At 43.2% G+C, this 26,884-nt stretch overlaps 1 protein-coding gene across 7 annotated transcripts in view; it reads right to left on the bottom strand.

Annotated features, from left to right (window-relative positions):
• The window catches only part of PPFIBP2 (PPFIA binding protein 2), a 208,386-nt gene that overhangs the window by 44,336 nt on the left and 137,166 nt on the right, over positions 1–26,884 (bottom strand). For 4 of the 7 annotated variants that reach the window (XM_043971121.1, XM_043971124.1, XM_043971123.1 and 1 more), the window contains one exon: positions 10,176–10,307. In XM_043971121.1, the coding sequence (XP_043827056.1) occupies positions 10,176–10,307 (132 nt within the window). Of the gene's footprint in view, positions 1–345; positions 505–10,175; positions 10,308–26,884 lie in introns of all 7 variants that reach the window. The other 3 variants (XM_043971120.1, XM_043971119.1, XM_043971118.1) reach the window with 1 other exon arrangement.

Genomic DNA, 26,884 nt, shown 5'->3' on the forward strand with positions numbered 1-26,884 from the left:
CATCTTCCTCTCCCTCGATGGACAAAGACTGGGCAGCTGGGCAAGTTCTCTTGCCTGCCCCTGGGCTACCATCAGTTGTTAATAGACACACACCACACAGTTAGAGAGAGGCTTTAAGAAGGATGGCCCAAGCCATGCTCTTCCTCCAGGGTAAATTTAGATACAAGAATGAAGGGGTGAAATGGGGCAAGGCAAAGAAATGAAAATGGCCCCTGGGCTTTGCCCAGAGTCAAACAGAGGGATGACTGGTACCCAAGGCAGACTCTTGTTAGTAGAATCCAGAATTCTCTGCAAACTCAAGACAGCACCAACTCATGCTTGTATATACTTAGGGATGCTTCATACAGGCAAGCCATCGGGGCTGTTGGCCTGGGGGCTCTCCTGAGGGCTACATTCATCCATGTTGTCCCTGTCCTGCAACATTCTCTCTTGAATTTGGCTACTGATTTCCAGCTGTAGTCTACACATCTGCTCCTGTAGATCACTGATCAGATTCACTACTAACTGTAAAAAGGGAAGAGACAGGAGAGCAAAATCATAGATAGTTAGAGCAGGGACTAGTTCAACCTCCTAATGTCACAGAAGAGGAAACCAATGCCCTCTATAAATCAGAATTTTGTTGGAATTTGCAAAATGGATTGTTTTTATAGTCGAGAGATTTTAGTTTCCTCTACTCAGGGAAACCGAACAAAAAGCCATCATTTATCACTGGTCATTGTTGGAGGCATCTCAGTTCAATTTAATTGAATTCAACAAACATATGCTGAGCAGCTTGCTCTGCAAGACCCTGTCCTAGGTGCTGAGGGATATGCAAGAATGAATACTTGGCAGTGATGACATCTGACAAAGCTGAATTCAAACCCGACAAAATTATGAGATATAAACAAGGAAATAATACCATATTTTAAAATGCTATTTAAAAAAATGCTATTCAAAATCAGAAGACATCAAATTTGAAAATGTATTCATAGAAGAGGCAGGTTGGCAAAGTGGATAGAATAGGGGGGCCAGGAAAATCAGGGTCTAAGTACTCCCTGTTATACAAACTAGCTGGGCAAGTCTGACCCTGAGCAAATCACTTAACTTTATGACCCAAGTAATTCTCTAATTTTCTATGTTATAGAGAAGGTATCTTCCTGTACAGGTAGAGGGAGTTTTCATAGCACTGAGTTCCCTAATACCACTGAAACCATATGTCTAATCACTATCCCTAAGCCTAGAAGAATATAGCTAATACCTTAAAAAAAAAAAACTGTTTTGTGGAAAGAAATATCATCATTCAGATAATAGAATATACTAGACAAGAAATAACATCCAATGGAATGGAATATTAGAGAAATTAGATTTTAAAGGTATGTGAAAATCGAATGGGGAAAGTTATCAAGGACTTTTACCCTTTTATCATTTTTGTCAATTTTTTTTTTTGAAAAGACACATATGTTGAAAGAGAAAAATTTTCTATAGGAAATGTTAGGAGGGCAGGTACACTAAGTACACTGTTGGCGGAGTTGTGAACTAGTCCAAACAGTCTGGAAAATGTCCTGGAACCATAGGCAAAAGTCATTAAATTGTGAATAGCCTTTGATTAAGAATACCTCCACTAGGCGTATATCCCTCAAACATCAAAGACAGTGGAAAAGGATCAAGATGTAGAAAAATATGTGAATGAATGTACATGCATGCATGCATGTGTTTAGTCATTCACTCATCCATACTAGATCTATCAATCTAGGAAATGATGGAAGTTCATTCAAGAACTTGCCTAATCAATAAGGAATTTCTTTTACCAATACAGATAAGTATCTTTCCTCCTATTTAAAATTGCAGACAGCTGCCTTGGGCAATGAGACATTAAGTAACTTGCTCAGGGTCATTTGGACTTAAATCCAAGTCTTGCTGACTCTATATACACCATACCACAATTCTCTATTAATACATAAAAAAATAATACACACATATTTACAATGAGTTCATGGCTTTATATTCAATCCACTAGCATATTCATGATTGTTGATGGAGGTTAAGTGACTTCCCCAGCTCATAAGTATCTGAAGCCAGATTTGAACTCAGGTCCTCCTGACTCTAGGGATACTCTATCCTTGGCACCAGCTTTTGAAAAACTTTAGTAACTGATCAGCACAATAATATATCATGAGTTCAGAGGACTGAAGATGAAGCGCACACCAACTGCCTCCTGCCAGAAGTCATGACTTAAAGAGCAGAATGAGACATCCATATCTGGATATGGTCAATGCAGAATTTGGCGGGGCGGATTATGAATATTTGTTATAAATTTTTTTTGTTCAGTTAGGGCACTGATAAAGGGAGACAATAAATGCTTGTAAAAGTCAATCAACCAAATTTTAAAGATCAAATAATGCCTATGAAAAGAGGAAATTACAGCTACAGTAACTGATTACATTAAAGACAATGATAAAAACATCATATATTTTAGTGCATGAAATGCAACCAAAGCAATACAAAGCAAATTTGTAGTTCTGAGTACAATATCAACAAAGAAAAAACCACTTATTTTAGAAAAGGTACAAAAGCATCCATCAAGAAAATATATAATGGGGTGTATCAAACAAAAACAAAAAAATAAAATAACTGAGATTAGGGTAGGTATTAATAAAATAGAGAATGAGAAGACAACAACATGATGAATGGCTTTTTAGAAATACCAAAAAAACCTCACACAACTAGAAAATTTAATAAAAGCCAAGAGAAAACAAATTACTAAAATTGAAAATGAGTTGTTTTATAAATTAGAAAACTTAAAAGAAATGAAATGATAGCTACCAAAACATGAAATGCAAAACTGACAAAAGATAAACCTAAGTAACTCAAATGTAGGAGAAATTAGAAAGCTGATTTGCCTCAACAAAAGACACCAAGACCAGAAAAACTCAAGTGAATTTTCCCCAACCTTTAATGAGTAACTAAGTCTATATCACAATGATTATCAGTATGGAAAAAAAAAAAAAGGATGGGTGGGGGGAGAGTAATCATATTCCAATCTCATTCTCATATCACATTGTATTCTTAAGCTCTAGTTGGAAGGATATAAATATTACAAGTTATCATTAGGTAGATTTCATGAAAACAACAGTTAAGTAGAAAAGAGAAAAATGTAGAAATCACTAGCATGTCAACTAGTGGCCTTAGTCAAAGATAAAAGGAATTTTCATGAAGAAAACCAGTGTTTCTGGAATAAAAAAAAAAAAAGAAAACGATGCAGGGAAAGAAATCTGGAATAAATATATCTCTGTTCAAAATCTGACATGCAGGCTCTAACAGGATCTGATATGAATCCCTGAATAATACCCATTCCCCAAAGGAGAACTATTCTGAGCAGTTTTTGAAGGAAACATAGACTTTTTAGAAAGTTGTCCACACTGGTTAATAAAGAGAAAGAGACAAGTTCAAATAACTTTCTGGTGATACCCTATACCCATTAAACTGGCAAAGGATTTAAAAATGATAAAATTGTCTACCAGAAAGGATATGGGGAAACCTTGTAGGAGGGATTGTAAGGTGGTAAGAGGTTTTCAGAGAATAACTTGGCTGGATACATAAAGGGTCCAAATAAACAAAATACTAGATCAAATCCTTTGACCCAGGGATCAAATCGCCTCTGACAAAGACTGATTTGTGTGTCCCTGGGGCAAGTCACTTTAACCTCTCAGTGAAGCAGAGAAGGAGAGAGGGAGAGGGAGAGAGGGAGGGGGAAAGAGAGAGAGAGAGAGAGAGAGAGAGAGAGAGAGAGAGAGAGAGAGAGAGAAGACAGAGACAGAGACACAGAGAGACAGGGAGGGAAAAAGACAGATAAACAGACACAAAGAGACATACAGAGACCCAGAGAGAGACAGAAAAAGACAGAAAGGGAGAAAGACAGAGAGAGGGAGAAAAAACCCAAATAATTACTATTCTGTTTCAAGTTTTACTATATAATTTTTTTAACCAAAAAGCAAATGGTTCAGGTTGAATATTTTTATTTGGCAATCAGTGCCATAATCTGATCACTAATTTATATTTGTTGCAAATATTACTAACTTTGTGATTTAAAAGAGAATACAGTCTAGAAGAAAACACAGGATTTTGAATTAGAAAACCTGGGTAAATGTCCTGTCTCTGAACTTAATTTACCATCTGAGTGAGCTGTTCATCCATAAAATTAGGATAATAATACATTAGACTCAACTCCCTGCAGGGACTGGCTTCTGTCTTTCTTAATATTCTCTTGGTTTAACATGGTGCCTAACACATAGTAGGTGCTTAATAAATGTCTACTGATGGACGGCTACCACCTCCAGCTGCTAGTGCCCATCCATTATCTAGTTTTCATTATATATAACACATATATAGTGTGTCCCTGAAGCTTACTAAGTTCATTTAATTCCAAAGAATGGAATAATACAAAAATTCCCTCTTGATCCTATTTTACAGAGGAGGAAAACTGAGGTTCACAAGTTAAATTACTCACGCAGGGTTAAGGAGCACATAAATATTTGTCTGAGGTAGGACATGAACTCTGGTTTTCCTGGCTCTTAAGTCCAGTCCTTATCCACCATAGAGGCATTGTTTCATTTCTGTCTCCAAGTACCCTTTGTCTAGCACAGTGCCTGACACATAGTAGGCATTTAATAAATGCTTGTTGATTAAATGTTTGATTGATCACCTAACTGAAGGGGCTGTTGTGAGGAAAAGGCTATGCAAGCTGCCAGGCAAGTAGAGAAACTGAGTCTTATGGAGAGTAATGAGGAATATAAGGATGAGAGCTCTCTTCAAGGACGGAAATGAGAAATGTACAAACTAAATAAAGAGAATCTAACATTGCACAAGAAAGAAGGGGAACAAGCATGTATTAAATGTCTGGTATGTGCCTTGTAATGCGCTAAGCACTTCACAAATGTTATCTCATTTGATCCTTACAACAATCCCATGAGGTAGGTGCTATTATGATGCTGATTTTATAACTGTGGAAACCAAGGCAGACAGCAGTGGAGTGGCTTGTTCAGGGTCACACAGCTAGTAAATGCCTTCGGTCAAATTCAAACTCAGCTCTTCCTAACTCCAGGTCACAGGAGAAAGAAACAAATATGGTTGACCTTTCCAATCTCTCATCCTCCATGATGCTCTGAGCCTGGGACGGATAGCTAACAAGGATCTGCAAAAAATTACCAACCTCATTGCAGTGATTAGCTTGAAAAACCCCCCACCACTAATCCTTTCAAAGAACTATAACCCAATAATAATACTGTCTGGTTTGAGTAGGCAACTTTTTCCATCATCCATAGAATAGGAAAATTCAAAGAATAAACCAGGGGCAAAAAGGGGCTATTTAATAGGAGGCAACTGACCAGTTTAATTGTGATGGAATTAAAAAAAAAAATCAGCACATTTATAAATCTTATTCCAGGTCTATAGGATCCCAAAGGAAATGAACACTATCCAGCTTCTCTGAAGTGAATCAATAAAAGCCCCCAGCGCTGAGGACCTGGGAGAGGAAAAGTAAAGCTGTGGAGAGGCTCTCAATTCCACCTCTTCCAAGTTCCCTGGTCTGTTTTGTAGGGTGTCTTTGATGGTAAGCTTAAAAAAAATCTCATTATGTTTGGTTTTTCAAAGTTATGTCTGGTAAACTTAGATTCTGCAATTCCAACATGTAACAGAAGGCAGATTTGTATTTAATCCTCATGTGAAGGGAAGGGGATGGGGTGTAGGGGATGATGGTTTCTCAAGATCCAGAAAAATGTTCAGCATTGTCTATCTTGTCTTTTGTTTTTAAAAATGAGCGACAAGGGACCCTCTCCCTCCCCAAGACTTGGCAGCTGACAGGCTAAGGGACTGGGGACTGGGGAGAATAGTCACGAGAGGGCTCAGGAAGCAGGCTGAACACACAGGAGCATAAATGTTTCACTGTCTTTCTGACTGCTGGGAGGTGAGGAAAGATAAAGGTGTGAGGAACAGGCCAGGGGCCCTTCTAGACCCCTCAGGAAGGCCTAAAAGGCAAACCAAGGCCAAGTGAGCTAGCTAACTGACAAACCTGAGTAATTAGATCATTTGTGGCCAGGAAAGAAAGAAGCAGAGGAAGGTCCCAGGAAGAGCTTTTGATGTCAGTCTGGCTTGAAGTTCATAGGGACATAACATCTGGAATAGGAAGGGATGTTAGAGAACACCTAGTCGTCCTCAGTTTACTCAACTGTAAATGAAGATCTTCATAGTACCTACCTCCTAGGGTTGTTGAGAGGAACAAGTGGGATAATATTTGTAAAGGCACTTAGCATAGAACCTGGCATGTCATAGGTGCCTAGTAAATGCTTGTTCCCTACCTCTTCTTCCCCAAAATCCAGGTTTTAAACCTTTTGTCTGTGTCATTCCCTCCCCAACCCCTCCCAACTGCATTTTGGTGAAGTCAGCAAATGCCTTTTCAGAATGTTTTTAAATGCATAAAATAAAATATATGGGATTACAAAGGAAACTAATCATATTAAAATAGATTTCACATACATACATAGTTCATGGACCTTAGATTAAGAATTCCTGAACTAGTCCAACCCCTCCTTTATTTTACAAAAAGGGAAACTGAGGCTGGCCCTAGGAGATTAAGTGACATTATTAAATAATCATCTGGGGCAGCTAGGTGGCTCAGTGGATAAAGCACTAGCCCCAGATTCAGGAGAACCTGAGTTCAAATCTAGCCTCAGACACTTGACACTAGCTGTGTGACCCTGGGCAAGTCACTTAACCCTCATTTGCCTGCAAAAAAAAAAAAATCATCTAGGGGGCAGCTAGGTGGTACAGTGGATAAAACATTGGCCCTGGATTCAGGAGGAACTGAGTTCAAATATGACCTCAGACACTTGACACTTACTAGCTATGTGACCTTGGGCAAGTCACTTAACCCTCACTGGCACACCCCCCCCCAACCCCATCTATATTGAAACCCAGTGTTTATACTGGCAAGTACAGATTGGAGGTCAAGCAAGCTTTAAACTGAAAATAGGGAGAAAGGAGTAGAGAAGAAACCATTTATTAAACCAGATACCACAGAGAAAACAGCAAATATGAAAGAGGTTCTTAATATGGGATCCATGAACTTGGTTTTTTTAAAATGTAAAGAGCATTTCTCCCCAATTGCATGTAAAAATAGTTAAACATTCATTTTTTATAAGATTTTGAGTTTTAAATTCCCCCCCCCACCCCAAGATGGCAAGTCATCTGATGTAGGTTACCCATTATAATCATGTTAAACATATTTCCACATTAGTCATCTTGAAAGAAACAGAACAGGGCAGCTAGGTGGTGCAGTGGATAAAGCACCAGCCCTGGATTCAGGAGGACCTGAGTTCAAATCCAACCTCACACCAAAACAAAACAAAAAAACAAAACAAAAAAACCTGGGGCAGCTAGGTGGTGCAGTGGACAGAGCACCGCCCCTGGAATCAGGAGTACCTGAGTTCAAATCCGGCCTCAGACACTTGACACTTACTAGCTGTGTGACCCTGGGCATGTCACTTAACCCCCATTGCCCCACCAAAAAAAAAAAAAAAAAGAAAAAAAAAAGGAAGAAACAGAACAAAAGGAAAAAGAAAATCCCCCCCGCCAAGGGAAAACAGTATGTTTTGGTCTGCATTCAGACCCCATCAGTCCTCCTCTGGAGGGAGATGCCACTTTCCTCCATGAGTCTTTTGGCATTGCCGTGGATCGCTGTCCTACTGAGAAGACATAAGTCTATCACAGCTGCATGAACATGTTTTAAAGAAACACTGGGGCAGCTAGGTGGCATAGTAGATGGAGCACCGGCCCTGGAGTCAGGAGTACCTGAGTTCAAATCCGACCTCAGACACTTAACACTTACTAGCTGTGTGACCCTGGGCTTAACTTAACCCCAATTGCCTCACTAAAAAAAAAAAAAAACAAAAACCAGATAACTTTTTTTTTCATACGGTTGGTTTCCTCCATATTACTGTGTATTTAATTAGGTGCATTTAAAAATATGACTCTGAGGAGTTCCTCCAGCTTCACTATACTGCGACAGGTATCTGTCACATAAAAAGCTTAAGAATCCCAGAAACAGGAGAGATTGGTAGAGTGGCCCAAGAACTCACCAAATTCATCTAGCAAGGAGGGCGGTAATACAACTTGTGGTCTCAGATACCTAGACATTAAAGGGATAGTTTTTGAGAATTTTGAAGCAGCGGCTGTGATCATGGGGAAGCTATAATGGAGCGGCCAAAAATAGCTTCATGGGATCCATCGTTTGTCCCTGTGTCATCTGACATCTGTGTAAATGGCTTGGATGAAGACAGATGTTGTGTTTGGGTTGCAGATGACACAAGGCTGGGAGGGAAAGCTAATGGGTTGAATGCCAACATCAGCATTTGAAACAAATTTTGACAACAGTCAATGGAAAAATGACCCGGGGGTTTAACCAACTCTTAGCCAGCTCAGTGAGTCAACAGTATCATGTGGCAATCAAACCCCCTCCCCCCAAATCTAATGTCTCATAGGCCATATTAATAAAAGCACAGTTTTCATATGGATGGAATTTCTACCAAAGAATTAAAGCCTCTTGAGACTAGAGATTATTTCGTTTTTAATCTTTATAATCCCAGCACCTAATGGCAGTTTGTTAAATGTCAAATTCAGTGAAGGAGGTGATGATCCCACTGTCTTCACCTTTGGTCTGATTATTTTGGGGTACCATGCCCACTTCTGGGGGGGTCCCCTCCTTAAGGACACTGACAAGCCTGTGTTGAAGAGGCCGACCAGCATGTGGGAGGACCATGCCACCCAAGGATTAGCTGAGGGAACTGCAGAGGTTTGGCCTAGAGCTGATGAGATTTAGGAGGTTATGAAAATTGTCTGAAAGCATGTAAAGGATGTCAAAGGAGGAGGATGAAAATTGTTCTCCTTGGCCCCCGAGGACAGAACTAGGAACGATGGGTGGAAGTCATGGAGGAACAGATTTCAATTTGATGTACGGAAACATTTCCCAACAATTTAACCCATCCAAAGTGCACTCCAGAGGCCGGGATCCTTCCTCATAACGGGAGGTTTTTAGCGCAGTAGATAGAGCACTGGCCCTGGAGTCAGGAGGACCAGAGTTCAAATCTGACCTCAGACACTTGACACTTGCTAGCTGTGTGACCTTGGGCAAGTCACTTAACCCCCATTGCCTCACTTAAAAAAAAAATAGAGCAGGGCAAGAAGGAATCAGAAAAGAAGATGATTTAGAGTTAAGAGGGACCTGAGAGATCAGAGAGGAAGAACCCGCAGACCCTGAGGTTAGTTATTTATAAAGCAGAATGGCATAACAGAGAATATGCCAGACTCAGGAAGACCGGGTTCGAATATTGCCTGTGACACTCACTAAATGTCTATCTGGGGGCAGCTAGGTGGCACAGCAGATAAAGCACCAGCCCTGGATTCAGGAGGACCTGAGTTCAAATCCGACCTCAAACACTTGACACTTACTAGCTATGTGACCATGTGCAAGTCACCTAACCCTCATTGCTCCACAAAAAACCAAACCAAAACAAAACATTTGTTTTCCCGCCTAATCTTTTGAAATATTGTTGTCACTTCCTAACGATCAACTCCCCTCACTACAAAAAAAGCAAAGCTAAGCCCGTTGGCCACCCCATGCCTGAATGCCACTGTCTGTCCACCAAGGAGGCAGACACGCTTCAGCCACAATGACCTCTTCTCTTGGTGCTTGAAGGAAAGCCTGGCATAGTCACAGGATTTAGAACTGGGAGGTGTCCAACCTCCCCATCTGACAGATGAGGAAACTAAGGCTGAGAGACCATCAGGGACTTGCTCAGGGTCACACAACCAATAAGTGCCTGCGGCAGGATTTGAAGCCTAGGGCTCTATCCACCTTGCCATGTAGTTTTTTCTTTCATCCTTCCCCCTCTGCCCCACTTTGCCATGAGATCACGGCAGACAGCCGTGCTCAGTCTTGGTCTTGCTAAAGATGTGTCCCTGGAGTATAATGTGACCTTCCCCCCAGCCCCTCTAGGCCAGACGGGTGTTTCTAAGAAGCCTGAGCAGGTTTTCTCCCCCTACCTTTGCCCATGGGCCCACAACACACTTGGCTTTTGTCTGTGTGGGGGGCTGGCCTTTCACAGGGCACCTTGGGCAGGCCGAGAAGTGCGGGGGGGACTCACCTCGGCTTTCCTCTGCTTCTCCTCCTGTTCCTTCTGTTCCCTTTCCATGCCCACCAGTCGAAGCTTCAGCTCAGAAACCTCCGCTGTCAGCTCCAGCTTCTGCGCCTCCAGGGACGTGCGGCTCAACAATTCCTGCAGTCAGAAAAGGCACCTTAGACACTCCCAACAAATCACACGACGGGAGGATGATAGATGGACTTAGAGGACTTGAGAGATGCCTCCTACAGGGGCATCAGAATTAGCGGTTCCTAGGCAGCTGTTGTTGGGGCCAGGGGCGGGATGGGATGGGGCAGGAGAGAAGTTATTCAGGCTCCCACACACACATTCTGTGCTGAAAGGGCCAGAGGTTGTTGAAAGCATTATTTCCTTTGATCCTCACAAGAGCCCTGGGAGGTCTTACTGGCATTATTATACCCATTTCAGAGATGAAGAAACTGAGGCACAGAGAGGTTCAAATGTATTGAGCAGTGGCTCTGCGGTCAGAGCACTCTCATTGGATGGTAGGGGCTCTCTTTTACCTTCCTTTGTGTCCAATACTTTGGCACAATGCCTGGCACATAGCCGCTTAATAAATGATTAATGACTTGACTGACTCGGGTTTGCCCTGGGTCCCACCCTCTGTCCCTTATGTTGTGATAGTCAGAGAGACACTTAATCTCTCTGGGACTCAGATTCCTCATTTGAGAAATAGGATTTGGATTATGTGGGATCCTAAGTCTCTTCGGCTTTGGACTCTGTGTGTTTATGACTCGCTCATGGATCGTCAGAAGTGAAATTCGAATCTAGGTCCCTCATTCTCGCTCTTTCCATGATGCAGTCCTGCTTGTCTGCAGGGCAGGGGCCTTAAGCAAACCTCTGGCCCCATTCCCATTGGCACAACCAAACTGCTTCCACTTAGGCAGCGTGAACCACACAGGGAAAGCTCGACTCACCCGAGTTCTTCATGAACCCCATGTGCTGCTGGCCCACCCTTTGAGGAGAAGGCAGCCAATATTAGTGAAAGCAGCTCATGTTGGGGGTGGGGATGGTAAAACAAATGAAGGGCCCCCACCTGCAGGAGCCCCTTGGGTCCAAGGCACCTCCCCATTCGACACCAGCCTTAGGCAGGGAGAATTGAGCTTCACCAAAACAATGCTGAGCCTTTTACACAGGCTCTGGTAGCAAAGACATGGTGGTGCTCATTAGAAGTACTGGGAAAAGGGGCAGCTAGGTGGCGCAGTGGATAGAGCACCGGCCCTGGAGTCAGGAGGACCTGAGTTCAAATCTGGCCTCAGACACTTAACACTTACTAGCTGTGTGACCCTGGGCAAGTCACTTAACCCCAATTGCCTCACTAAAAAAAAAAAAAAAGTACTGGGAAGGGGGCAGCTAGGTGGCACAGTGGATAAAGCACTGGCCCTGGATTCAGGAGTACCTGAGTTCAAATCCAGCCTCAGACACTTGAAACTAGCTATGTGACCCTGGGCAAGTCACTGTGAGGGAGAGTAGTGCAGTAGAAAGAATATCTTATCTGTCTATACTCAAATGTCGTGGGTTCAAATCTGACCTCTGCCACTGGTGACCCTGGTCAATTCACTTAACTTCTCTGGGTCTTAGTTTCGTTGTCAGTAAAATGAGGAGATTGGACTAAATGATTTCTAAGGTCCTTTCTAGGCCTAAGCTTATGAGCCTATGAATATGTAGATAGTGGGATGGGTAGGAGAGGGGGAAGACCACTTATGGAGCTATGGCAAGAGCCTAGAAGAGATTTGGGTTGGAGTGGTTGCAATGGGAGTGGAAAGGAGGTCAACATTGTGATGCATCGATGGCAGAATCACAAGGACTTGGGGTGGAGCAGAATTGAGAAACTGTACCTCCCTCTTTTCTTAGCAAACCTGTCCAGGGCCAAAGGGGAGCCCTTATAGCCCAAACCGGGTGGCCCCAAGTTCACTGATTCATCTAAATTTTCTGGGCCAGGTCATCAACCCTGCCCACAACACAGTGGCCGGGACACCACCCTCTCACGGGTAGGAACCCCAGAAACATTTAGTCCACATTCCAGGTATTCTGTGGGTCTGTATTCACCCTGAAACCAAAGGTCCCAGGACTCCACTAACCTGTCTGCTTTTGTGCTAGTCTTGTCAGGCAATCCTATTAGTTCAGATTTGCTTAACGAACAGCATAGTAAGAAAGTTCTAATATAACAAAACTGGTGGTAGGGCTCATTCTCCCAACAAAGAGTGGGGAGCAAGGGCACGAGTTAGGATGATATATACGTGCCCTTGGGCACATGATGACAGTAGCCCTTGTCCTGTCCTAGCCTTCATACTAAAAACCTAGCTCTTCCACCCCTCACCTCTTTCCTAGGAATGCACATTCTAACCTTGTCTTTTGCCTCTCTTAGACTCAGAACCACAACAGGTCTCCTGCTACTCTTGTCTTAGCTTTCAGCCCTGAAATCGAATGCTACTAAAACATAAATTTAGGTCCGGAAGCCATTGTAGAGGTCCTTAGAAGGAAACTGAGGCCCACAGAAGCTAAGAGCTTTGCAAAAGAGAAGGAAAGGGGTAAGCGAGTGAAAGAGCCAGGATTAGAGCCCAGATGCTCTAACTCCAAATTTACCCTTCCTCTGGGCCAATCCAGAGTGGTCTGTGTAAGGTGGAAAGAACACTTTATGAAACCGGGTTCTTTTCCATCGTCCTAAAAACTAACAGCACACACCACTCCACCTTCACCCAACGAAAGGAAAGAAGAAGGAAGCATTTTATCCAAGGAAATACAAACACAAGATCACAAATATCACTTGAAGGGACTCAAGCCACTTGGGCACAGATTCATGGATTTTTTCACCGGAAGGGACCACAGAGGTCACCTAGTCCAACTCCCTTATTTTATAGATGAGGAAACTGAGTCCCATAGAAGTTTCAGTGACTTGATAATGGTCATACGATCCGTAAGCATCAGAGGCAGATTTTGAACTCAGGTCCTTGGACCACAGAGCCAATACCAAGAAGTCTGTTTCCCCCATCACTTCAAAAACACAACAAAACTTGATCCACACAAGTCCTTGGACTTTGTCATTTAAAGTCCTTTACAATCTGGCCCTTCTAGCCTCTCTCTGTTCTTCTTACATTACTCTCCTCGACATGCTCTACAATTCAGTCATTTTGGCCTAACAAGCCAGTTCTGACACACGACTCTGCATATCCCATCTCTGCATATCTCCATGCACTGCCAAGGCACTGACTGTCCCCCCAACCCTGCATACCTCCTGGCCCTCACTGATTTCCTTTCAGAATTAGTTTAAATCCCACCTTGTAGAAGGGGCCTTCACAGGGCCCCATTAGCTGCCAGTGCCTTCCTATCCAAGGGCACCCTATGGTTGCTTCCCATACATACTGTATATACCTATATATATGGCGTCTCTCCCATTGGAATTCCGGTTTCTCAAAGGCAGGGTCTGGTTTTTTTTGTGTGTGTGTGTGTGTTTGTATTGATAGTGTTTATATGCTAGTTCCTGGCAACCAGGGAGTGCTTAACAGAGGCCTGTTGATTAACTGACTGTGGCTACCTGCATGGGGTGGTACAAAGAGTACTGGACTGGAATCAGAGGACCTGGGTTTGAATCCAGCCTCTGCCACTGTATGTCAGACCTCAGGCAAAATACTCTCTGGGACTTAGTTTCTTCATCTATAAAATAAATTGGTTGGACTTAGGTGACTTCTAAAGTCCCCTTGTATCTCTAAATCATAGGATCCTGGAACTAGAGCTGGATAGGGCTTCAGGGGCCACATAGTCTAACCCACCTATTTCATAAAGAGGGACTGTGGGACTAAGGAGATTAAGTGACTTGCCCAAATCACCCAGACCCACCTGTGCCTGAGGCAGGATTTGAACTAAGGTCTTGCCTTAGATTCTAGAGTCAGGACTCTAATTAAATCCAATAATGCCAGCCCAAACTGTCATCACCTCGCACCTGGATTATTCCCAATAACCTCCAGTTTTATTTCCCAAAATTCCTCTCTAGAATCTCTCTGTTCCTACCATTACTCCTCAGACACTATGTGTATCTCCACCCCCTTTTCTCCTTATGGTGCAGCCTCTCCTAGAAGGTCTTCTGTCCTTTGAACGTTTTAAAAATTCTAAGCATGACTAAGATGCCCCCAAAAGGTTCAGCTCATTTAACACATAGGTATAGATTCATTGGGGCGGGGGGGGGGGGGCGGTGTATAACCTAAGCAACTGAACAAAGCTCCTTGATCTGAGCACACCCCCTTACTTTTACAGGTGAAGAAACAGAGGCCTAGAAAGATGAAGGGATTTGAACAGGAACACATATGAGGTTATTAGCCATAGAACATGATCAAACATCCAGGGTTCAGTAATCCAGGCTCAGCAGAGGGTAGGAAGACTGTGGGGAAGCATACTTGCTGAGTGGGGGCCTTTATCCTACAGCAGATTAAGGCTACTAGGCTGCCTCCATTAGAATCACCTGTATGACAGGGCCTCCGTTTACCCATATGTAAAAAATGAGGAGTTTGGATTAGATCCTATTCAGCTCTGAATTTTCTGGTACTGTGATTGATTGGTGGAAGTCTGGGTTCTCTACAATTTAGGGATCCTTATTGCCCAAGGACTTTGAGTCTGAACAAAGACTTTGGTAAGAGCCTGTTACTATGCTGCCTCCATGGCCTGTTAAGATACATAGGCTGGGGGCAGCTAGGTGGCACAGTGGATAAAGCACCAGCAATTCAGGAGGACCTGAGTTCAAATCAGATCTCATTCACTTGACATTGACTAGCTGTGTGACCCTGGGCAAGTCACCTAACCCTTATTGCCCTGCCCCCCCCCCAAGAATCCTTTCTCTAACATACCCAACATGGGGTGATGTGATAACCACCCTCCGCTTGAAGACCTCTAATTAAGGGGAATCCACTTCCTCCAAGAAAGTCTTCCTGACACCAGGACTAGCTCCAAATTCTGTCCTCAAGGACAAAACAGAACCAGTCAACTCCCTTTTCTGCTTCAGAGTTTTCCCAAGTACTTGAGCATAGCCGTGTCAAGTTCCCTCCTGGTCTTTCCTTCTCCAGATTGAAAACTCCCCGTTCTTCAAACAATCTTAGGTGCCCTAAGACTTTACTCTTCTAAAAACCAATTTCTGGACAACCTCTGGATCGTCAACATCCTTCCTTAACTGGTGGTGCCCAGAAATGAACACAGGGAATTTAGGAATGTACAGTCTGACAAGGGCAGAGGATTGTGGCATTATCAATTCCATATTCTGGGATTTATGCCTTTCTGAATAGTGACCAAAATTGCATAAAAAAACTGTTGACTCGTATTGACCAGGCGGTCTGTTAAAAAAAACAAAACACCAAACTTCTAGATACTTTTCAGATTAACTGCTATTTAACTGCTCTTTTCCCTTTAACTTGTGAAGTTGATTTTTTCAAGCCAGATTCAAGGTTTTCTATTCATTCCCATTAAATTCAGCCCAGTTCTCTAGTTTGTCAAGATCCTTTTGGATACTGACTTGTAATGATTGAATTAATCATCACTCTCAGCCTTGTGTCACCTTTAAATCTTTCTTTTTCTTTCTTTTCTTTTTTTTTTTTGGGCAGGGCAATGAGTGTTAAGTGACTTGCCCAGGGTCACACAGCTAGTAAGTGGCAAGTGTCTGAGGCCAGATTTGAACTCAGGTCCCCCTGAATTCAGGGCTGATGATTTATCCACTGCGCCACCTAGCTGCCCCCCACCTTTAAATCTGACAAAGATCCCATCTGTGCTTTTGAAGACATTGATAAAAATATTAAATAACTCTTGGCCAAGCACAGATCCCTGGGGCACTCAATATTTCCAAATGCCTCAATTTTCTCATCTGTTAAAAAGTGACAATTGTATGTACCTGGGTTAGCTACCTCATGGGATTTTTGTGAGGCTAAAATGAGATGTATGGAGACCTCTAGGAGGATAGTTCTTATCATTACTCGTGTGTTATTTGTTCTGTTCATTGCTTAGTTTCTCTGCCTCAGTAAGAGTTCTCATTCTCACTGGACCAAAGGACTGGCTGACCCCTTTGGGGCCCTGGATCCTTCATCTCTCACAGAGATCCTGGTTCTCTCTCTGGGCTGGCACCTTGGACCAAAGAGCCTCTGCCAGCATCTACAGCTGGGGGAAGGTACAACTGCTAAAGGTTTGATGGTCACTTTATGTTTTGGATCATGGTCACATGTGGATAGGCCAGCCAGGGAAACACCACATTAAAGCACATTGGCTCTCAGTTCTCCAAGCTATGCAAGACAAGTCACAGTAACCAATTTCTAAGGGAGGTTTTAGACACATCCAATTTACTCCCTTTTCCCTGAGATTCTATTTTTTTTTTCATCCTAAGACAATACTCCATGTGAAGAACTGCACAAGGTGGAATTCAGGGCTTAGCACAGTACCTGGTTCATAGTAGGTGCTTAATAAATGTTTATAGACTACTTGATTCAATTGTGGATTGGAGATGCATAGGAACAGAAGAGGGTTTTCCATGTGGCTCTTCAGCTTGGCACAAAATCATAAAAGACAACACATGGACAATGAGTACATAAAAGGCGTATACAAAATGTCCCCAGTAATTTGGGGGAGTGAGGGCACTATCATTTAGGGGGGGAATGGGAACAGGCCTCATGAAGGGAAGGGTTAGCTTTTAACTTGGGTCTTGAAGCTAATTAAGGATTCACAGAATAGGGAATCCAGCTCAAAGGCATGGAGAAAGGATTCAGCATAATGGGACCTTGACAGTACCCACACCAATGACATCACAGATATTCCTGAAGGAAAGAGTGGTGCTTCTTAAAGGGATAAAGAACAAAGTTATCTTTAAAGTCACTGCTCAATAGCAGCCTTCTCCCTAGGCTGAACTGCGAAGTCCCTGAGGCAGAGGTAGGGATCGAAAGGAGGGATGGTTGTGGGGGGAGAGGCAAGGGAGGTGAATGTAATCCTATCATAGCTTCCCTTTCCCACTCCTACCTCCCACCCTCCATTTCTGATTTGACTTGATATGAAGAACTGGCATTCAAAGTAACTATTCTATCCTGTCTTGAAACAATTATCTCCCTCTTCTGGAGGAACTTGTCTGGAAGGGCTCATTAGTGGGATGTGGCCCAGCTTGTTCCCAACAAATGACAGAGTGCTCCAGCAGTATGGAGCAATATGAAACCAGAATGAACACACGGACAGTTGAAAGAAACGAAAATACAAATTTGCCTTGCTGGCGTCTCAAAGTCAAAGGCTCGGTCAGTTTTGCTGAGCAATTTCGTAGATGACATTCTCAGAAGGAGGACTGTGCCCTAAATAAGACTTTTCCAAGTTTAACAGCAGGGACTTTAACAAAACAAATGAGAGGTCGTGGTTGGGAAGTCACAGAGAACAACAGAGCAGGCCAATGGAACTACCCTGGAGGTGGGGGCAAGGGAAGGGTCAACTAAGTTTTGACTAACTCAATTTTTACAAACTAAATCAAATTGATGACCAAAGAGAATGTGGATTCCATGCTCCTATTGCCATTTCAAGCATAAGCCGCTTCCCATACTGATGCCTTCCTCAACTTTCTTAATGCCCAATTACCCGCTAGCCCTTTGTATTGAAAAGTAGCTTCTGGGGGCGGCTAGGTGGCTTAGAGGATAAAGCACTGGCCTTGAATTCAGGAGGACCTGAGTTCAAATCTGCTCTTAGATACTTGAGACTTACTAGCTGTGTGACCCTGGGCAAGTCACTTAACCCTCATTGCCCTACCAAAAAAAAAGGAGCTTCTCTCCCACATTCACAATGGCATAGTAAGGGCACGGCCCCCTACTCCCGGTTGTTGCTTGGTATGGAAAAGACAGAATCCTTCTGACCACTGAGCAGAACTCAAATGAATGAGAGTAGTAGTAGTCAGCAATTTCTCCACTCAACTCTTAGTGATTCCCTATCTCATTCTTTAGAGTCACTATTTGAAATCTTTTCCTTCCTCCCCAAGATGCCAACCCAAAACACTAATGCCACCCCTTCCATTTGTAGCAGAAGATTTAGCCTCCTTTTTCTAAAAGCTCCCTCAACTTCCTTCCTTTACTCCACAAATTTTCTTATTCTCTCCTCCTTTCCTCCTGTATTTGAAGAGCTCACTTTTGGGGCAGCTAGGTGGTGCAGTGGATAGAGCACTGGCCCTGGAGTCAGGAGGACCTGAGTTCAAATCTGACCTTAGACACTTAACACTTACTAGCTGTGTGACCCTGGGCAAGTCACTTAACCCCAATTGCCTCATCAAAAAAAAAAAAAAAAGATCACTTTCCTCTTTGTTATAGTTTATCATCTGATCTTATCTGCTATTGCTTCTTCTGGAAACTTAATCTACCAATTACCTCCTTTCTCATGAATCTTTAATCTTTTCTTTTCTACTATTTCCTTCTTTCCTACCTATGACCAGAAAACATGCCAACTAAATCCTTTTAAAAAGCCTTCACTTGAACCTTCTACTCCATTTAACTAGTATCGTACCTCTTTTTTTCTTTTCCCCATTAAACTTCTTGTAATATTAGTGTACACAGGATACCTCCAACTTCCTATAATGGTTTCACAGAATCTCATATTTGAAAGGAAATCCCTTCATAACATCTTTCACAAGTAGGGCCAGTGCATTAAGAAGATTATTGGGGTAACAGTTAATTAAAGAGTATAAAACCAGGAGTTTGAGAGACCAGGTAAGAAGATTATATTACATTAGTGCAGGAAAGAGGTGAGGTGGGCCTGGACCAAGGTGGTGGCAATATGAGGAAATAAAGAATTTTAGCAGTATTAAGGTAGAATTGATGAGACTTGACAACTGACTGGATATGGGTGGGGGTGAAAAAAAGGGGAAAATCAAAGATACCTTGTCATTTTGACAGGGAGGTTGATGACTTTTGGAAACAGGGAAGATGAAAGGAGAATCAGGTCAAATTTGGGGTATACTGAACTTGAGGCCTTGAGGGGAGGGGCATCCAAGTCTATTAGGTACAGAGACAGTTGGATATAGCAGACTAGAATTGGGCAGCTGGATCTATCGACTTGGCAGGGTTGGATCTGCACCAGAGTCATAAATGAAACCACAACAGGAGTAGGTGAGATCATCCAGAGAAAGACCAGAAGTTAGACAGAACCTAGACGACACCTACATTTTGTAGGCAGGATGACTGAACCAGTCTGAAAAGGCAGGAGAAGAACCAGAGAAGGAGAGTTCCCTAGAATCCAAACAGAGACAGTATTCGGAAGGAGGGGGATGGTCAACAGTGGCAATTTTGACAAAAAGGTCAAGGGAAATTAGAACTGATTCAGACATCAAAAGGTCACTAGTTACTTGGGGAGAGTATTGGCGGAGCAATGAGGTCAAGAGCCACACTGTAAGAAACTGAAGAGTAAAAAGGTGGGGAGTGATTTGAGAGGGGATGGAGGCAGTGAGTACATACTATTCTAGAAAAGAAAATTATCGCCTAACTCTAAGCTTTTCTTTTCTAGAATAGTCTGCACTCACTGCCTCCATCCCCTCTCGAATCCTTCCCCACCTTTTTAGGAGAGCTGTACTAATAAGCACTTTAAAAATATTATTTATTTGATCCTCACAACACCTCTGGAAACTGAGACAAACAGAAATAAGTAACTTGAACAGCTAATAAGTGCCTGAGGCTAGATTTGAACTCAGGTCTTCCTGACTCCAGGCCCTGTACATGTTTGTAAAAAAGTAAAGATAAAACAATTTTAGGAAGATAGAAGATTAGAGAGGGCTCAATGGACTGAGGGCCTACAGGTATTGTGATCAAGGGCACAAATGGAAGAGGTGCCCTTTGCAAAGGATGGAGTCATCTTATCCTCTGAGACTAGAACCGAAGGGGGGGGGGGGGGGAGAAGAAAGAATGAGGTCCAAGCATGGCAGATGGGAAAGAAGGACATTTATGACAATGGCATCGATCTCAATAAAGTAGGTGGTGAGGCCGTAGATTGAAAAGGGGAGAAATGAGATAAGTTGGGAGCCTAAGGAGAAAAGAGGTTTGGAACAGCCACTGTGGGAAGTATAACAAGGAGTCAATAACAGGTGAATGGGGGGTGGGAGGAGAAGAGAAGGAACAAACATTTATATAGTGCCTACTTATGTGCCAGGCACGGTCCTATAAATGCTTTATAAATCTCATCCTCAAAACAACCCTGAGATGTAGGTGCTGTTATTAGCTGTTTTGCAGTTGGGAAAACTGAGGCAAAAAGATGTTGCGACCTGCCAGTATCACTCACCTAGTAAGTGTCTGAGGCCAGGTTTGAACTCAGGTCATCTTAACTCCAGGCCCAGAGCTCTCTTCATTGTGCCATCTAGCTGCCTCATAAATAAAAGGATCTACATGAGGTGACTTAGGTAGTAGTAAAATACCCTGAATTTGTTGTGGGTCCAGTTGAGATTGTCTAGCAGCACTTGACAGCTTGGGAGTAGAACAAAAGAAGGTAGATGATGGGGGTGGACCCAGGGTTAGGAACAGTGGGAAGAATGAGATTAAGGGACCTAAGGATGGAGAATTGTGTCTTACTGAAATGGCTCACTGAAGGGTCAATGTGGTGACAGGAGGGGAAACCAGAACAGTGGTAATGACCTGGGGAAGAGGAAGAGACACAATGGAAGGTCAAAATGTGGGCAAAGAAGAGGCCCATCACCATCCAATGGGGGAGGTAGCAAGAGGAGGCAGTAATCAGGGGAGAAGTCCACCATTGAGAATCTTGGAGGTAGAGCTAATGGGAAGAAAGTTTACATTCACCTGCTCAAAAAGAAATCACACCAGACTCACCTCATTTCCTTTTCTGAATCAAAAGAACACGGCATACAAAGTACACCTGGATTTAAGCCCAGCGTATGATAAGGCGATCTTTGTGGACAAGGCGGTGGGGGATGGAGATGGTCGAAGTGCAGGAGGGAGATCTGGAACTTTCTGAATGACCAAGCCCAAAGGGAGGCCATTAATGGATGAGTGTCATGACCTGGAGGAATGTCTCCAGGGAATAACAGCAGGGCTCTATCTCTGATCCTCAGGAACAACCCCATTTGTTGGGGATAGTGGAGAAAGGATTTCCATTCTATCAGGACTCGATAACTGAAGTACAGTCTAGCACTGACATTCTTATTCCCTGTCCATAATTCCTTTGACTCCATGACACCTGATTGAAGAAACTCAACAGATAACTATTAATCCCTCGACAAATTTAACTCTAGGTGCTTTGTTCTAGGTGTCACATTTTTGGAATGTCACAGGGTTACTGAATTGGAGAAGGAAGGGAACTTGGGTGGGGGGTGTCATCTAGTTACCCCTTTAGTTTTCAGATGAGGAAACTGAGGCCCAGAAGGGACAAGGAACTTGTCCAAGCTCTTTTGCAATCATTCAACATCCTCAAGAGGCAAGTGATGACAAGGGATGTCATCCTGGGCTTCTGTTAAACCCAAACATGATAATAGTGGAAGCTAGCTTGGACCAGCTTCCCTACTGAGCCCAGTGTTATGTTCACTCCTTTGGGAGATCTTTTCTGATGATGGTCTCCTGTAATATGTAAAATTGGCTTGAGGAACTCCATTTGTGCCACAGGGGCAGGCCAGAATTTAGGACATATTATCTGGTGGAGGACACTGCTTTTGCAAAGCCTTATTTTTTTTTTTTCGGGGCAATGGGGGTTAAGTGACTTGCCCAGGGTCACATAGCTAGTAAGTGTTAAGTGTCTGAAGCTGGATTTGAACTCAGGTACTCCTGACTCCAGGGCCAGCGCTTTAACCACTGCGCCATCTAGCTGCCCTGCAAAGCCTTATTTAAAAAAAAAAAAATTTAAAAGACACTTGATTTTCTTGACATTGAGAGTGTCTGAGAAAATCCAGATCTTGTAGCTGCCATATGTAAGACTGATACCATAGACACAGCAAACTACTATCCAACCTGAAACTGATTTCCCCAGTAGGCCCTCCCACTGGGAAAGCACATGTCTATTGTGAAATGGTAGGCTAGCTTTGTGGTAAGAAGCAATCTCATGTGAGTCGGAGTGGTGTAAGCCAGTTTTCCTGTGGTCTGAAGATAGTTAAGATAATTATCAAGTTCTCAGATGCTCTGTGAAGCAGGAGGCCAAATCTTGCTTTGCAGAGACAACAGTAAAAGTATCAGCAACACCATCATTATAAATATAACTATTTTATCCATTGCAGAGTTTACATATAATAAGAATGAGAAGCAGCTTGTGCGGGGGATAGAGAGTGAGGAAACCAAGGTTCAAATTCGGTCTTAGATATGTGTGTGACGACAGGGAAATCACATGATCCCTCTGGGGTCCCTTCTACTGTGAAATCTATGGCTTTATGTGAAGGGATTTCAAGGTCTTGTCTTTAAGACAGTTCAGTAGAGTGGAAATAACACCAGCCCAGTGATTCAGAAGCTTGGGGCTTCTATTCTGTGACTCTATCTCTTACTAGCCTAGGCATGTGACTGTGGAAAAGCTTCACTTGTCTTGATTCTCAGTTTCCTGATCTAATGAGGCGAGCGCTCACCACCAACCGACCTCAGGCCCAAACCAAAGGGGAGTTCCAAGATGGCGCTGGCTGCCATGAAATCTAGAAGACAAAATCCAAATCCTGTTGTTCCTGCTTCAGGGCACCCTCCCTACGTCTCCTTTGGCCTGTGGTTACTATAGGAAGCACAGGCTTTCATCTGGACCAAGATGAAGTAAACTAACAAGATCAGAAGGAACCCAGAGGACTGCTACTAGGGGCTTCGATGTAGTTTGATCAGAAACAGCCTAAATCAAATGAATATGAGCCAGGCTCCTACCTGTTAACAGAGATTAAAATGGGGGTGATGGGCTGGGGAAAAGAGGAACTAAAGATATAGATGTGCAAATGGAGGTGCCATCTGGCTTCTCAGTGGAATTCCTGAAATCCCAAACATTGCTACACGTATGTGCATACAAGAAATCAAGGTTACCTGAAAGCACGTGTGAGTGAGGGGAACATCTATGTGTGAGCCAAGGGCAAAATGATAAGGAAGGGCAATGCATGTTTTATGGATGCTTTGTGGGAGATCTACATAGGCAAGGGATTCTCTGATACCACTGAGGTAAATGAGCTCAGATTAGCATGGAAAAATCAAAGCCTGGGGCAGCTAGGTGGCACAGTGGATAGAACACTGGCCCTGGATGCAGGAGGAACTGAGTTCAAATCCGGCCTCAGACACTTGACACATACTAGCTGTGTGACCCTGGGCAAGTCACTTAACCCATTGCCCCACCCACAAAAATTTAAATCCTAGTTAATGAAAAATCAAAGCCTTATTTCTAAATATTTGTCTTGGTGCTGAAGAATAAATAACAGCCAAATCCTTGTCTGGTCTCAAAAACATAAAGAAAACTAAGTAGAATTTCCCTCCTTTTGAAAGAGAGATGAAGGGCTATGGGTACTTAACTATAGGAACGTGGCATACACTTTTTGACACAGCTGATGTGTGGGGTTTTCTTTGCTTGTTATTTATGGTGGTACTGAGGTGTGTATACACACACACACCCAGACATATATATATATATATACACACACACACACACACATATTTATAAAAATATCAATAAAACTTAAAAAGAAGGGTAGAACAGGTTCAAATTGACCCTAGCCTCAGTTTTCCTATTTTCCATTAAATGTTAAATAGCTTTCGCCCGCTATAAATTTATAGTACAAAAATTCCCTTAGGTGCTTGACAAAGCTGCTAATATATTCTATTGCCTTGCTATCTGATTTTTCCCATCACCTCTTATGCTTCCCTGAAATTAAGCCATCTAACAACATCTTCTCAGTTCCCCTCCTGAAAACTTTGCAGCATTAGTCTCCTCTCTAGACCTTAAGTCACAGAGGATTGGGTATCTCTGCTATTCAGAAAGCTAACTACTACCTGAACCTTTGATACTACTCCCTTCTACTTCCTCTTGGACATTGTAGCTACCAGCCACTCACTCTTTAATTACTCCCTTTCTACTAGCTCTTTCCTTTCTGTCTATAAATAGGACCAGGTCTCCCTAATTAAAAAAAAAAATTCCTTCCTCTCTTTCTATCCCATTCAGCTACCCTCCCATCTCTCCTCTCCTTTTTTTTTTTTTTTTTTAGGCAATGGGGGTTAAGTGACTTGCCCACGGTCACACAGCTAGTGAGTGTCAAGTGTCTGAGGCCGGGTTTGAACTCAGGTACTCCTGAATCCAGGGCCGGCGCTTTAACCACTGCACCATCTAGCTGCCCCATCTCCTCTCCTTTTAAAGTAGGGCTCTGCTCCTAGGGCAGAGGAGGCACTGTCCCAAGCTTCTTTTGCTAGAGGCCAGGGACCTGATCAATGGCTTTCTGCTCTGAGGGCTCAGGGGCTCGCATTGGGGTGCCCCAGTCTATTTGCACCTGTCATGTAGCCCCGCTGACAGACTGGGGGCCTCACAACTGGCCTGCTGAGCCAGGAACCAGGGACCTCAGATGCTGATCTGTGCGGTAGCTAAGAGCCTTCCACGGGCTTGCCCAGACACCCTCTGCACTGTGCTGTGCTCCCCTTTTAAACACATGAGACAGACCTGTCCTGAAGTTCTTCTAGGTTATCTCAAGAGGAAAGATTGTTTCACTCCATCTTTTTGTAGGTTCTGTAGCTCCAGAATCTGTGTAGAGGCTTAATTTGCCATTGTTTTCAAGGGAAATTTGAGAGAGAGCTCAGGCAACTTCCTGACTTCCCTCTACCATCTTGGCTCTACCCCCAACCCCATATTTTCTGATGATAATGAAGCCTGGAAAAGTATACTGACTGGCCCAAGGTCACACAGATAGTAATGGGTGGAGCAAAAACTGGAATCCAGGTTCTTGGACTCCAACGGGCATTCTGTCAACTCCACCAGACTGCCCCTGAACCATTAATAACAGTCTTTGGGTCTGGCCACTCAACTAGTCATATACCTAACATCTTGGACTATCATGTAGCTTAAATCTCTATTTTTCCATAAGACCAGTGTGAAAGATGATGCCAAATGCTTTGCTAAGATCGAAGTAAGCTGTATTTTTACTGCATTCTCTTGTGCTGCTCATGCATTGTCTCACAGAAACAATGGTGAGGATATTTTTGTGGGATACCAGATTTAGAGCTAGGAAGGCCCTAAAATTTCATCTGAGGAAACTGAGGCCTGCCTAGTGGCATTATAGGATTTGCCCAAGGTGACAGATGAAATGGCAGAATTGGGATCTGAGCCTATGTCCTCTGACTCCAAAGCCAGTCATCTTGTCAGTGCTTTACAAAAGGCAAGAAGGCTCATAAGAATCATTCTGCAAAGCCCTTTCCTACTTCCCTGAGGCCGAATTCCTTTTCCCCACCCAAACTGCCTGTTACTTTCTGATAATGTCTCTTTTCCTCCAGGACCCCATTTAGTGTTCAGAGCGACCTCATTTTACCCAGAATTAAATGGGAATAAGAAAAAGGAGGAGGCCTCATGCCATTTACCTTAAATACATACTTTCTTTAGGAATCACTCCAATCTTACCCCATATCCTGGATCCTATTCTTTTTTTTTTTTTTTTTAGTGAGGCAATTGGGGTCAAGTGACTTGCCCAGGGTCACACAGCTAGTAAGTGACTCCAGGGCCAGTGCTCTATCCACTGCGCCCCCTAGCTGCCCCCTGGATCTTATTCTTGCTTTTATATGGATTATCAAGTAATCCCTCATAAGAAGTTAGCTGATAACTGAAGTGTTAACTATTAACAGCTCCGGGAGAAACCTCTCCTAAAGGCATCTTTGCATCATATTGTTCCTCCGCTTTACTCATAATAGGCCCTCAGTAAATACTGGTTAACTGAATGAGCTATAGACTGAGGTATGCAGGCAGCCAGGAATGTGAATTAAGTCCACCAGGTCTTCATGTCCTCCTACTCTACACTGATCACTGATGGGAGCCCAAGGCTCAAAGGAAGATCATCACTTCCAGGTGGCTCTGACACATCATCATCACTTCCAGGGTGGAGTTTTATGAACACTTGGCATCAAAGCCATAACTAGGGTGGGACCTCTGGGGCTTTGCCCCAAGGAACAAAATTTAGAAGGTGACAGCAGCACTATTGGGGTGCTCTTCCTTCTTTTTCTGGATTTATTCCTTGGCAGCCTCATCCAGGGTGTGATTCTTTTTTTTTTTTCCCAAGGAAGAAGCCTCATAGTAGCCTGGAGCCATGCTTCTTCTACCCAGTGGCTCTATTCTAGACAACATTCTTTGCCTACTCTCCACTTGCACGAGGCACAAAAACTACTCTATCAGGCTTATCCAGTGAGGCTGAAGAAGCATATTATCTATGGCATGGGATTCCACAATCACCTCTTTGCTGTCTGCTTCACTCTCCTGTTGTATTTCTTGAGCATCTGGCCTTCTTCCTGCCTAGACATTCTTGGGAAGGGCTGGGACTTCCTCTCCCAAATTTGTGCTTTTTCCACTGGAAGCCAAACAAGCTTGATCTGGGACTTTTTCCAGGACTTGCAGGCAGCAGTATTGCAAATGGGACCTAACCCATTCGTAGTTCATTCTATCAACAAATATTTACTGATTGTCTACTATGCATAAAGCAGGTGAAAAGTAAAAATTGCCCCAGCATGGATTGACAGAATATCATAGTTAGGTAGGACCTGAGAGTTGATGTGGCCAAACTCTTTAATTTGATAGGAAAA

The sequence above is a fragment of the Dromiciops gliroides genome, chromosome 6 (genome assembly GCF_019393635.1).
Source record: "Dromiciops gliroides isolate mDroGli1 chromosome 6, mDroGli1.pri, whole genome shotgun sequence".
NCBI lineage: Eukaryota > Metazoa > Chordata > Mammalia > Microbiotheria > Microbiotheriidae > Dromiciops > Dromiciops gliroides.